Source organism: Marmota flaviventris, chromosome 17 (assembly GCF_047511675.1).
Source record: "Marmota flaviventris isolate mMarFla1 chromosome 17, mMarFla1.hap1, whole genome shotgun sequence".
NCBI lineage: Eukaryota > Metazoa > Chordata > Mammalia > Rodentia > Sciuridae > Marmota > Marmota flaviventris.
The window spans coordinates 33,283,758-33,298,339 of record NC_092514.1 but is presented as its reverse complement, the minus strand read 5'-3'; the positions used below and the strand labels follow the sequence as shown (position 1 = coordinate 33,298,339).

The 14,582-nt window shown below is 35.8% G+C and overlaps 1 protein-coding gene across 5 annotated transcripts in view; it reads left to right on the top strand.

Moving 5' to 3' along the window:
- The first annotated feature begins 763 nt into the window (after positions 1-763).
- Positions 764-14,582, top strand: part of Gosr1 (golgi SNAP receptor complex member 1) — a 45,163-nt gene continuing 31,344 nt past the window's right edge. For 2 of the 5 annotated variants that reach the window (XM_027924528.2, XM_071603786.1), the window contains exons 1-5: positions 764-809; positions 3,175-3,289; positions 8,444-8,531; positions 8,839-8,946; positions 13,515-13,606. In XM_027924528.2, the coding sequence (XP_027780329.2) occupies positions 779-809; positions 3,175-3,289; positions 8,444-8,531; positions 8,839-8,946; positions 13,515-13,606 (434 nt within the window). In that variant the 5' untranslated portion in view covers positions 764-778. Of the gene's footprint in view, positions 810-3,174; positions 3,296-4,172; positions 4,226-8,443; positions 8,532-8,838; positions 8,947-13,514; positions 13,607-14,582 lie in introns of those variants that run through there. The other 3 variants (XM_027924527.2, XM_071603785.1, XM_071603787.1) reach the window with 2 other exon arrangements.

Below are 14,582 nucleotides of genomic sequence, written 5' to 3'. Positions count from 1 at the left end.
GGGAAATAGAATAGGGTTTTCTCTTGGATTCTGTATGTTTGACAGTTGAAGCAAAAATGACTGACGTGGTTCTCACTGCACAGGTAGAGGAAATATTAAAGACAATTATAAATGAGAGTGACATCACAAGAGGTAAAATGACTACAACTTCACCAGAACTGGTAAAGTATCAACTCCAGTGTTCTGTGATAATTTATATATTTATAGAGGGTGGGTTTGGACAGTGATTTTAACAGGTTGAGGGGTCAGAACGAGAGCATATGGAATCAGCATACACTTTCTAGATTTGCTGGCTGCAAAAAGGGAAGAAGGCTGGAACTCCAACTATCACAGACACAGAGGAATGGGGCCAGTGGAGAAAGGCACAGAGAGACTGGGCGATGGAGCACCGGCGGAGGTAGGATGAGGAAGAACCTCTGGCTTCCTAAGAGGCTGGCTGGGAAGGTGAGGGAGTTCTGTCTGAGGATGACTCTCCTCTCAGTCGTGCAGGCACCTGTTGAGAGAAGGGATAAATCAAAACCAAGGAGATGATAAAGATTTGATGCGCCCAAACGGGTCCCAGCATGAGGGGACCAGCATTCCTGGAGCTTAAAAGCCCAAGTTTTCGTCTTGCGACTCAAAAGCTGTAAGATAACAAATTGACCCACCAGGTGGCAGTGTTTGTGGATGTTCGAGTATCCCATCAGCCCTGGCGCTCAGGGCGGAAGAAGGGGCAGAGGTGACTCTCTGGCCCGCATCGCCTCTACTCTCCTATCCCGTCTGACGTTGGACAACAAAGATGGCGGCAGGAACCAGCAATTACTGGGAAGGTGAGGGCGAGGCCTCCGGGTGGGTCCCGCTAGAGGCAGAAGGGCTGACTGTGGCTAGATCTTGGGAGAGGTAGCAGAGGAAAGAGCCAGGCTTTAGGAGCGGCCGAGCTGAGAAGAGGAATTGCGTAGTGGGAGCCCTGGGGACCGAGGAAACCGAATGATCTGAGGGAGGGGGCTGGCCTGACCCGACGGTGTGAACGAGACCAGGGATTGGGGTTGAGCAGAGTGGACAGAGCGAGGTTGGAGAGAAAGAGGGGCCGGAGTCGCCAGGTAGCAATGGGCAAGGGGTAGTGAAGCTCGGACCACGGAGCTTTGGGTTCAAACTCTGAGTGAAGACGAGTGTTCAGCTAGAAAATCCAGAGCCAAGGGAGACAGGAGTTGTGAGCGCTTTGGAGTTGATCTCACTGTTGGAAAACTGAGTGGGAAAAGAGAAAAGGAGGAACTTAGTCTGGTCCATCCGGGGATTTTTGAGCTGAATATCTCCTGCTGGGTCTGGGTGGCAGGTTCAGGCTGAGATTTCGAGGACTGGGTGTTTGAAGACAGAAAGTAACTTTACCTTCTGTCCTGGAGTCTAGGATTGGTTTTGTTAAAGAGGAAGTTGGGAGAAACTGTGAGTTGTACTTCGTTGTACCTCTTCGGGGGGAGGGGGGGGGGGAAGAAAGAAAGAAACTAAAAAACTTACTGTGATTGACAAGTGCATTTATTTAATTCCTGAATATATGGTCCAATCAAGTGAGGTCCTATAAAATTCATTCCTGGACCATGATGAACAGCAAAGATGGAAGAAGTCTCATCTTTTTCTTTCAACTGCCTCTTTCCTTGCTGGAACATAGAAACTGCTTTCCAAATCCCTCTTACCCTTTTGAGCTGCGTCCTCTTGTTACCTACCCATCGAAGCCTCTGGAAACCATGACAATGTCACCGTCAGCAAGTTGATCTAAGAAACTGAATTTTATGTTTGTACATACTTGTCTTGACTTATTTTCAAAGTGCTTTTACTTGATGTTTCTGTTAGAAAAGACAATTACTAAAAGAGGAGCATACTTATAGTTTGAATTGCCCATATGAAATGTATGTACTAGCTAGAAAATATTTTTAAATTATGTACAAGTGTTTCCTGGTATCTTTAATACTAGTCATCAGGCTGTGCTTTTTTGAAGCACCATGCTATAATAATGATAGCAGTTCATTATTGACAAAATACTGTGGTCCATGGCTTTAAGCTTTTGCTTTTTCTAATGCATAAAAATTTCCTGAAGATAGAGGTTTTTAAAAATATTTGTAGATTAAGTAGCTTGCAAATAAATCTTAGTGCCAACGAGTAACAGCCAAGATTCAAACTGGGATTTTGTCTGGGAAAATATGTTCTACTATCTTACTCTGCTTCCTACTTCTGGTTGCAAAGTATTTGAAATACTGTTTTGTATTCCTTATCACTGAGACATTCTTATACCATATTTCCTATATTTCAATCCTTTTATTTTAATCTTCATGAATAAGAGTACTTCATCATGAGAAGAGTACTCAGATATAGATGTGTGGATTTCCAGATGTAGCTTCTCACACTCAGCCCCTTAAAATGCTAAACTACTATACCAATTTCTCTGCTTGCTTGCTTCTGCTTTTAAAATATGTGTTTTTTTGCCCTGTCATATTCATATTTGACCTTGTTAGTAGCACATGGTTAGTTTCACCTCTGAAATTTTTCAGTAAGTTTATGAAAAGACAATTTTTATTAATTGCAATATTTTTCTTTATGTTCAATTGCTAAGTATTTTACTATTAAGAAAAGAATTTCATAAGCTTGACAAAGCTTTACAACATAAAAAGATAGCAAACTTCCTATCAAAAATGATGATAGCTTCTTTCTCATATAAAGTTAGCTAGTAAATTGATGTGATCCTGATCATAAAACATTCATTTTCTTTGTGATTTGTAGTCTCTTCTATTTTATTTTGTTTTATTGCTGTGTTGGGGAATAAACTCAGGGCCTTGTGCATGCTAGGCAAGCACTCTGCCACTAAGCTACATCCCCAGCCCTGAATTACAGAATTTTAGTTACTGCTGTAGAAATGTTAGGAATGTTTAGAACATTTGTCATCTAGCTGTCTTTGGAATAAAGCTGAATGTTTGCCTCTCCCACTGCTACTTCCCTTTCTGTCCCATCTGAAATTTAAATTAATGATTAATTTACTTTCTTGGGTAAGTCTTTGGTTTCCTTAACACTTTTCTTTATGGGAAGGAACTGGATCAAAGATTAATAATGATCATTTATAGTTTGCTTTCTTCAGAATAGTCTTGTGATTTTCATGCTTACTGATAGAATCTTTGGGTCTAATTATTTGCTTTTATAATTTTGTTAAAGATCTCAGGAAACAGGCTCGACAGTTGGAAAATGAACTTGACCTGAAACTAGTTTCCTTCAGTAAACTATGTACGAGTTACAGTCACAGCAGCACACGAGATGGAAGACGCGACAGGTATAGGTACTACCAGATTCTGTCTCTTATGCCTTAAATTATATAATGTTTTTAGAGAATTAAAAAAAAAAACACTAAAATATATAACTTTTATAACTTGCTTATTGGCAAATTATTGATGTTTTATTTTCTTTACCACAATTATTTTATTTTTTAGTGACTTATTACAATTTTTTCTAATTCCTGAAACTTCCATTTATTTGCGATCCTTAGGCAAAGTTTGTTATGGTCTCAGGAGGAAACTACTAGAGTTTAAGAATGAGTCTGTATCAAAAATAAGAGTCCCAGGGCTGGAGAAGTAGCTCAATGGCAGAGCACTTACCTAACATGTATTAGGCTCTGGTTTCAGCCCCCAGCACCACAAAAAACAAAACAAACAAACAAGATGAAAAATAAGAGTTGTGGGGCTGGGAATGTAGCTTGGAGTAGAGTGCTTGCCTAGCATGTGCCTGGCCCTGGGTTTCATCCCCAATACCACCAAAAAAGAGAGAAAGAAAGAGGAGTTCCTAGCTCAACCAGTATACAGAAATATGGCTAATTTGCCCACATGGTATCTTTTGTTTTCTAATTGCTAAAAGGATCTGAGAAAATACTCAAATGCAAACTATACATACTGCTCTTCTGGTGTTTATACTTTTGTAGTAAATCTAGTACAGTGTATCCTCACTATTAATCATCAAAGCTATTTTTGTTTTTGGTACTTTTTTGAGAAACTAGCATATTACTATGTTGAACTTACGGAAAGTATATTCTTTTATTGGAATCTTATGCTCACTTAAAGTCATCTACTTGTTTCACAAAAATACTAGGAAATATCTAAGACACCTAGAAAAGTGTAAAGAATGATGTAAAGGACTCGTATGTATCTGTCTCCCATTTTAAGAAATGACCGTAACGGATTCATCTGAAGCCCCTGATGGCATCCCATTCTCATATGTATGTGTGTATATCTTACCATATGTGTATTTTTATTACATGTGTTTATTCTTAGGATATTCATAATATACCTCAATAATTATTTTGCAACTTTTTTGTTTAACATTACCTTTGAGATTCAACTGGATACATTTAACTGGTATTTTCATTTACTCTATGTAGTACTACACTGAATGACTGTATCAGGGTTTAACATTCAATAGATAGACGTTGTTTCTAAATTTTTGTTGTTTTTGTTTTTGTACGGGGGAATGAACTCAGGGGCACTCTACCACTGAGCCACATCTCCAGCCCTATTTTGTATTTTATTTAGAGACGGGGTCTCACTGAGTTGTTTAGCGTCTCACAGTTGTTGAGGCTGGTGTTGAACTCTCAATCCTCCTGCCTCAGCCTCGTGAGCCACTAGGATTATAGGCGTGCACCATTGCACCCAGCTCTAATTTTTGTTAATTAATAATAATTTAAAAAAATTTTTTTTAGTTGTATGTAGACATAATGCCTTTATTTTTAGTCATTTATTTTTATGTAGTGCTTAGGATTGAACCCAGTGCCTCACCTGTGCTAGGCGAGCTCTACCACGAAGCCACAACCCCAGCCCCCAATAATAATTTTAATAGCTGACAAGAGTGTTCATCATATTTTAAGTACTGTTCTAAGAGCTTTATATAAATACTGGGAATATTTTCTTTTTCTTTTTTTAATGTAGAATGTTTCTATATACCCTAGCAATGAAATAGTTGGTGGCAGAGTTGTTGTTGATTAACTCTTATTTTCATGCCTTTTTCAAAGATTGGTGGTAGGTGGGATATTTTTCAGTTAAAAAAATACAAACAACAAAAACCTAACTTGAATTTGAACCTATATCTTTCTATCTCTAGAGCCCACTACACTCTAAAATAGCCCACCTACTACATTATGCACATTTCAACTAAAGGCTCATGTTAATGTTGTAGCAAGAGTGTTATTTCTTTTTAGTAAGGGCACCTAGGTTGCAAAGGTAGCAATTGACTCTGGGACCTCAAAATAAGTTGGTAGCATGTCACATGCGCTTCATTGCAGTGCATTGCTCTGGGCTGACCTTCATTGCATTTAGCAAATAATGAGAATGAGAAATGTTCTTTTTTTAAAATTTTTTTTTAGTTGTTGATAGACTTTTATTTTATTTATTTATATGCAATGCTGAGAATCGAACCCAGTGTCTCACACATGCCAGGCATGTGTGCTACCACTGAGCCCCAGCCCCAGAAATGTTCTTTTTTATAAGTAAATTTATTATATGGTTGGAAGACATTTTTATGGAATTTAAGTCTCAAATACAGTCCTGAGAATAGTGAATATGAAATAACCAGTAGCAAGTGTACAATTTTAAAACTCGTCTTTGTTTAAAGATACTGTTTGGGGATGGAGTTGTAGCTCAGTGGCAGATCACTTCCTTAGCACATGGGAGTCACTGGTTTCAGTCCTCAGCAACACATGTAAAAAATAAATAAATAAAATAAAGGTATTATGTCCATCTACAACTAAAAAAAAAATTTTTTTAAAGATACTATGTTTTATTTGCCATACCCATGCTTTTTCTGTGTTTTCTGTTCTTCTTAAGTATCATACTTTTGTTAACCTCCTTTAAAGGAAAAATTATCCTCAAAACATTCCCAAAGAAATTCTACTACAAATTGGGACTAACTTTGTAGAATTACTTTGGCTTAACTGCCCCTTTAAATAAAAATCCTAAGGTTGTGAGCATCAAAATCTAATGTACATGCTACATGTCACAATAATTAAACTCAGCAATGTGGAATTTTTCTTGACCATTTCCCTGGACTCAAATACAGTCCTGAGAATAGTGAATATGAAATAACCAGTAGCAAGAGATTGGTGTTATTCATTCATTCAATGAATAATTTAATGAGCATCTACCATGTCCAGGAGATAGGCAAAGATATATGAATAAGCCAGAGGCAGTTTCTTCCCTAAACCTAACTTTCTATTGGCCCATTGTTCCTTTTTATTTATCTGATAGGGGAGGACCTATATTAATAGTATACAGAGCATTTTTCTTGAGCACATCCTAAGAGATTAAACCTCTTGGCTTGGCTCTGACACATTATAAAGAATTAGAGCCCTGTACACTGTAATCCCAGTGGCTTCAGAGGCTGAGGCTAGAGGATTGTGAGTTCAAAACCAGACTCAGCAAAAATCAAGGTGCTAGGCAACTCAGTGAGACTCTGTCTCTAAATAAAATACGAAAAGGCTGGGATGTAGTTCAAGTGCCCCTGAGTTCAATCCCTGGTACTAACTCCAAAAAAAAATTAGATATTTTGATATCATGTTTTAGGGCAAATAAATTAGAATATTCCAAGAAGTAATAAAAACTTTAGACCTAGTTAAACATCTTAAAATTAAAATGCTTATTAACTATTTTCTGTACCTAAGGGACTTTTTGAATGTTGAAATAATGATGTAATCTGTTTTATTTGCCATACCCAAGCACTGTTAGGTAGGACAAAGTCTTCAGTAAGATTGGAGAGCATAGTCAATGCCTGGGCATTTTTCTGTGTCCAGAGTATTTCCAATTTGTATTAATCTGCCCATACGGTAAAAATTGGGGACCTAATGAAAGATAGTGATTTTTCAAAAAGAGGCAAAAGAAACTTTCAGGACATGCAATTTTAGAATTTGAGCCTTTCAAACATATATTTCACTTAAAGTTAGATTTTGACTGACTATTCAGATATAAAGAGATAGTTGAATACATTTTTGCAAAATAAAATTAAATGATTGCATGTAACCAGTGGAAATGTAGAGGATTAGTGCATAAATATGCCAGACATGGCATTCTATAGGCTGAAAGCTAGTTCCTGATTATTCAATAGCTAGTTATTCATTCTGGATCATTTAAATCTCAATCTTATTTTTTCTTGGCAAGAGTCAAGAAAATAAGAGACCTCTGGGCATGGGGCACACCCTTGTAATCCCAGCATCTTGGGAAGCTGAGGCAGGAGAATCTCAAGTTCTAGGCCAGCCTTAGTGACTTAGTGAGGCCCTAAGCAACTTATCAAGACCCTAATCTCAAAATAAAAAATAAAAAGAGCTATGGATGTGGCTCAGTGATTAAGTACCCCTGGGTTCAATCCCTAGTACAAAAAAGAAAAAAAGAGAGAATGTAAGGCCTAGGAAACCATAATTTTGGAAGGTAAAAACTTAAAAGATTATTTCTCAAGCCTCATAGCATAATACATAATACATTTCAATGACTTCTCTTATAAGAAATTCAACAGTTCTACAGTTTTCTTTCACATAATCAAATTAAAAATTTAATTGGGGGGATGAGGTTGTGGCTCAGGAGGTAGAGTGCTCGCCTAGCATGTGTGAGGCTCTGGGTTCGATCCTCAGCACCACATAAAAATATAAAAATAAAGATATTGTGTCCACCTGTAACTAAAAATAAAAAAAGCAAATATTTTTAAAAATTTTTAATTGAATGCTGCCATAGCTTAATTTCTACCACTTGGGAGACAGTAAACAAGCATTTGGAATTTCTTTCCATTATTAAGAGTAGATTATTAAAGCTTGGAAAATTTTATATTTTATTATTTTTATGCTGAATTTAATATTGTAGGACATGTGGTGATCTTTATAGGAAAACTATAAATATCATAACTTTAAAGAAATAGAGGGAATGTTTCAGGAGTATGCTTGACCTCTTTTTTTTTTATAGTTGTAGATGGACAGAATGCTTTTATTTTATTTATTTTTATGTGGTGCTAAGGATCAAACCCAATGCCTCACACATGCTAGGCAAGAGCTCTGCCACTGAGCTACAGCCCCAGCCCTGTTTGACCTCTTTTTAAAATATTTATTATTATTATTTATAGTTGTAGATGGACACAATACCTTTATTTTATTTATTTATTTTTATGTGGTACTGAGGATCAAACCCAGTGCCTCACATGTGCTAGGTAAGCGCTGTACCACTGAGCTACAACTCCAGCCCTGTTTTTGACCTCTTTAAGAATAATTACCTTGGGTAGGGATTGTGGCTTAGTAGTAGAGCACTTGCCTTGTACATGTGAGGCACTGAGTTCAATCCTCAGCTCCAAATAAAAATAAATAAATAAAATAAAGTTAAAAAAATCCATAAAAAATAATTACCTTATTAGGTATGTTTTAAAGGACTAGAATTGAGTAATGGATTCTTTTAATTGAACTTTTCTTTAGTTCTGACACAACACCCCTTTTAAATGGATCAAGCCAAGACAGAATGTTTGAGACAATGGCAATTGAGATTGAACAACTTTTGGCAAGGGTAAGTGCTTTCTGTTAATTAATTGTGTACTTGTTATGTATGGTACTATGTTAAATTGTTGCAGACTTATTTATTGAAATCATACATTCATTTAAGATGTGTTCCTCCCCATGCCACTTGAATTTGATGACAGCCATCCCCAAAATGGGTATTATTTTAGCCTCTGTGAATTACTTGGCGGAAAATGCTGAATGGGTTTTGTTTTGCTATCAGTCAAAAGGGCATACATATATATAGAGAAATAATTTACTTTTCGCTGCATATAGTGCTTTCTAAATTTTGTTTTAAATGTATTTTTTCTTTTTAGCTTACAGGGGTAAATGATAAAATGGCAGAATATACCAACAGTGCAGGTGTCCCCTCCTTGAATGCAGCACTCATGCATACGTTACAGCGACATAGAGACATATTACAGGTAATATATTGAGCTTGAAATTTTTTACATTATCACAAGAGTTTTGTTTGATTTGTTTTTTAATCATTTAATAGGGTAGGTACATATGTTTTTAAAAGAATAAAGAGAAAATTCTTCTGAGAAGATAAATGATATACTATATAGAAATTCATTTTTTATTTATTTTTTTTCTTTTTTGGTCAGTAGTGTAAAATTTGGGAAATACTTAATATATCTTGCTTTTTCCTGATGTAGTTGAATGCTTATCACTTGGTACATACACTTCCAGAAGACCTGTCAGCTAGCTGTAACAGAAAATAGCCAATATTCATGCATCAACAATAATATGGTGATTTAGATTACACTTTTATCAGGCTTTCAAGATAATATGGAAGGGAGAGTAATTTACTATAAATAGTGTATTGGTTGGGAAAATGTTAGAAGTATTCAATAAAAGCAAATAAATGCAAAGACTTATATGGGGGTATTAAAAATGTAGTACTTGAAAGAAGGGCTTTTTTTTTTTCCCTCCCCCAGTACTGGGGATTGACCCCACAGACACTCTACTGTTCAACTGCATCCTCAGCCCTTTTTCATTTTTTCTTTTGAGATAAGGTCTTGTTAAGTTTCTGATGCTGGCCTTGAACTTGCTGTCTTCCTGATTCAGTTTCTTTCCCAAATTCCTAGGATTAATTAGAGGCATTCACCACCACATCCAGCCAAACATTGTAAATACTGATAAAATTCAGCTACCATTTCTAATTTTAAAAACTCTTTTTAAAAACCAGAATAGAACTAGAGTGTAGCTCAGTGGTAGAGTGTGTGCTTAGCATGCATAAGGCCCTTGGGTTTGCTCCCCAGCATCATACACAAAACAATAGGAATAGAAAAATTGTTCACCTAATGCAGAAATGTGACTCTCAGATTAAAAATCAGCATTGGAGTTAATGGTAAAGCACTGTAGATAAAAACAAAACAAGTATACCTATGTGCACCACAAATGTGTAATATTGTTTTAGAAGTTTGGGTAGGCAATTAGTAAAAAGAAATCTGAAATCAATATTAGAAAATAAGAGACAAAATTCCTTTCTTGTGATAGGATAAGATTATATGTCTCTATAACCAAGAAAATTAACTGAAAAATGTTAGAAACATTTAATTCAGTAAGATGGTAGATTAAAAAAAAATGATAGACTATAAAATTAGTATATAAAACCAAGCAGTTTTTCTACATAGAGTCACCTATTAGAAATATAATGGAAGGGGCTGCAGTCAATTCCCAGCACCACCACCACCTCCCCCCCCCCCAAAAAAAAAATGAACACAAACACACAAAAAAACCTGTATATATAATGATGAAACTATAAAATTCTTTATGTATAACTTGTATACTGAGGGACATAGAAGAAAATGTAAGCATAGGAAAGAATTATTTTGCTTTTGGATGGGAAAATTTCCCTCTAAATCGCCTTATAAATTGAATGTCATCCCAATGGAAGTAGCAGGGTTTTTTCATGTTTGTTTCATTCTTTTCATGACATAATGACCCAAAAGTTCATTTGGAATCATACACATACAAGAATAACTAAGAAAAGTAAAGCTCAATAAAGTTTATCTTCTAAAAATAAAGATAAGCAGTGGCTAATTTTACCAGATACTAAAACTTATTAAAAAGTTAGAATAGTTAAGACAGTTTGATTCTAGAAGAAAAAACATATGTACTAATAGAACAAAATAGAGTTCATATATGGAGTTCTATATATGCATGGAAATGTAGCTTCTGATAAAAGTGGGTGTTTTATATCAGGACAAAGAAATTATAAAATAAATGGAACTATAACAATTGACTGTTTGGGGGTTGGAAGATAACCACCTCAATTTCTACCTCAGCCCTCACAACCAGAATAAATTCTAGATGGACCAACGATTATATGTAGAAAAATAAGCATGTGCAAGGCACTGGGCTTAGTCCCCAGCAATGCAAAAGGAAAGTAAAACAGAAAATGAAACCATGAAATTTCAGAATAAAGCATGGTTGAAATTTATAAATTTTGGAGCAGTAGAGGGTTTTCTAAGTAAGGGCAAATACCAGAAACTGTAGAAAATAACTAATTTTCTTAATACTAAGAGAAATAATAGAAATAGAAAAAAGACAACTTAAGTCAAGCATGCTGGTACATCCTTGTAATTCCAGCAGCTGGGGAGGCTGAGACAGCAGCCTCAGTTCTAGGTCAGCTTCAACAATTCATTGAGGCCCTAAGCAACTTAGCAAGACCCTGTCTCAAAATAAAAAGGGATGGAGATGTAGCTCAGTAGTTAAGCACCCCTGGGTTCAACCCCTGGCACCCCAAAAAAGAAGAAAAATGACAACTTAGGAAAATAGTCAAAGAATATAAATTTGCTCACTTAAATGAGTGGCTGAGGATTGTGGGTATAGCTCACTGATAGAGCCTAGCATGCTCTTGGGCCTGAATTCAGTCCTTGGCAACACACACACACACACACACACACACACACACAGGCTGAAACCAAAAGATGTTCGGGTCATATTCCCAAATAAATATGCAAATCAAAATGAGATTTTTTTTCACCTATCGGATTAACAAATATTCAAATATTTGTAACCCATGATTGGCAAGCATGTTGAAGAATAGGCACTCATAAGTCATTGGTGGGTCGGTAAATTGGTGCAGTCTTTCTAGTAGGCAATTTAGCTCTATCAGAATTTTTTTCCCCCAGTACTAGGTATTGAATCCAGGATCTGGCACATGCTAGGCAAGTGTTCTACCACTGAGCTTCATTCCCAGCTTTTTTTTTTTTTTTCTTTTTAATTTTATTTTGAGACAGGCTCTCAATAAATTGCCCAGGCTGGACTTGAACTTGTCATTCTCCTGCTTCAGCCTCCCAAGTAACTGGGATTACAATCATATGTCTGCCCATCTATTCAACAAAATATATGTACAGGAATGATTATTGCAGCTTTTGTGTGTGTGTATTTGTATATATTGTGCTGACAATTGAACCCGGTGCCTCACATACAGGTAGGTTAGTACCCTACCACACTGAGTACATTCCTAGCCCCTATTGCAGCATTTTTAATAGAAAATAATGAAAACAACTAGAATGTTTATCAGTAGTGAATTTATTAAATTATGATAGAGTCATAATATTCTATGCAACTATTAAAAAGAGTGATGTAGGTTGTAGATACATTTAGGATGTATCTACCAAACACCTGCCTATCATGCATGAAACCCTGGGTTCAGTCTTGTACACCACCAGAAATAAAAGTAAAAATAAAGGAAGAAAGTAATGTAGATTTCCATTTGCTGGTATGGAAAGATTGCTTGACATTTTATGATCTATAAAAAATAGAGTGTGCATCAGAATGTATAGTATGATTTCTTTAGCAAAATATGAATGCAAGCCAGGTACAGTGTTGCACACCTGTAATCCCAGCAACTTGAGAGACTAAGACAAGGGGAGTGCAAGGTTAGGGCCAGTCTCAGCAACTTAGCAAGACCCTGTTTCAATTTATTAATATAATCTAATTAATTAATTTTGATATCAGCATTGAACCCATGTGTGCTTAACCACTGAGCCATATCCCCAACCCTTTTATGTATTTTATTTAGAGACAGGGTCTCACTGATTTGCTTAGGGCCTTTCTGCTGAGGCTGGCATTCAACTTGCAATCCTCCTGCCTCAGCCTCCTGAGCCCCTAGAATTACAGGTATGCAGCACCACACCCATGTTTAAATTTTTAAAAGATTAAAAAGGGCTGGGTACATAGCTTCACAGTGAGTGCCTGCAGGTTCAATCCCCTATGCTGGCGGTGGCGGTGGGGGGGGGGGGGGGGCGGGGAGAAAGAAATAACAGACAAAATTGAATATGTAGAAACATGTTTCTTGGAAGAAAACACAAGAAAGGGATGATAATAGTTATGAATGGAGGAACAGGATTTTTTTTAAAACCCTGTTCTTTTACTATTCTCCCCATATTCATGTGTTTTATTTGTTTTTAAAAGATTAGTCAATAGAGGCCTTCTGGGAGATGGTTCATTTTATTTATGTACTTTTCTGAATTAAAAAAATAATATTCTTTAATGCCTTTTAAAAATACAGTAGTATAAAAATAAAATGTTTTAAAGATTATTTTGTTCCTTGCAGTTCTTTTGATTTTTGTTCTTCATTTAATTTATTTTGGAATTAAAATTCAGTGGGAGCATCAAAAGGAGAGGATTTGGGCTGAGGGGTATAGCTCAATGGTGAAGTGTTTGTCTAGCATGATGAAGGACCTGGGTGTGATCCCCAGCACTGCAGAAAAGAAAAAGGAAAGAAAGAAAAGAAAAGAAAAAAGGAAATTTAGAAATAAGCCTATTACTAGGTTTATTGAGTTTAAATAAATAAACAAAACTCTCAAAAATTCTATCCTAAACCACTTGAAATCATTTTACTTAGGATTTTATTTTTATTCATAATTATACCTCATAAGACAAGGTACTAGACGATAGAATGGAAAAATAGTGTTTAGAAATTTACAGTATGATGACATGACTTATGTTGAGACTAGATGTTGATTTATTGCAGGATTATACACATGAATTTCATAAAACCAAAGCAAACTTTATGGCAATACGGGAAAGGGAGAATCTCATGGGATCAGTACGAAAAGATATTGAGTAAGTTACCTTTTATATTATTTTGTAGAGTACTTATGAAGATTTAGAATATAATTGTAGTTAATTGCAGTCAGGATTTAGATTTCAGGGTTTCTAATTATCATTTCAACATTTTTGGAACAGACTGCTACATTCTGATCCTGATTACTTTGCCAGTCTTATCTCCTGGTTCCCTAGTTTTACCATTGTCTCCTGCCAACCTTGAATTTCCTGTCTTTATTCAAAGTCTAATTTACATGACATCTTCATGAGATCTTCTCTGACCTTTTATATCTACCCTAAGAATAATAACGTAACTGAAGTTCTCCATGTTGCCCTTGATGAACATCTATCTCCTGCTCCTCTCCCTTTTCCCAACAATTTTATATTCAGGTAGCTATTAATGTAACCTTTATTTCCCTGAAATTCTGAAATATTTGTTTTTTTCCAGATTTAATACAAACTCATCATTTTACATTAAATTATTTAAGGACTTCAAACATTTTTATGCTTATCTCAGTCCATAAGTTTAAAGATTTTTTTCTTTTCTTCCATTCCTTCACCTCATCCTTGATGATATATTCTACCATTTCATACTTTTTTTTTTTTGTCTGTGGTACTGGGGATTGAACCCAGGCCCTTGCTCATGCTTCACAAGCTCTACTATTGAGCCACATCCCCCAGCCTGCTTTTCTTAGGTATTCTCGAATAACTTTTCAGAAATGAACTTGACTGACCATCAAGTCTAGTTCTGTGGCCATCTAATTGAAGCTGAAGACTTTCCTATTTTGGACCATCTAATGATACCTATCATTGTCTCATTGTGATAAATTTATGCTGTTTCATAAACAATGATATACACTTATCACAATTTGGTGTGTGTTATGTGTACTCTAAGAAACATTTTCCTAAAGCTCTCTTATTTTGTTATACTACTGTGACAATCATAATATTTTTGTCCCTTGGGTCTTTTGTTTAGTTTCTATACAGTTGACTT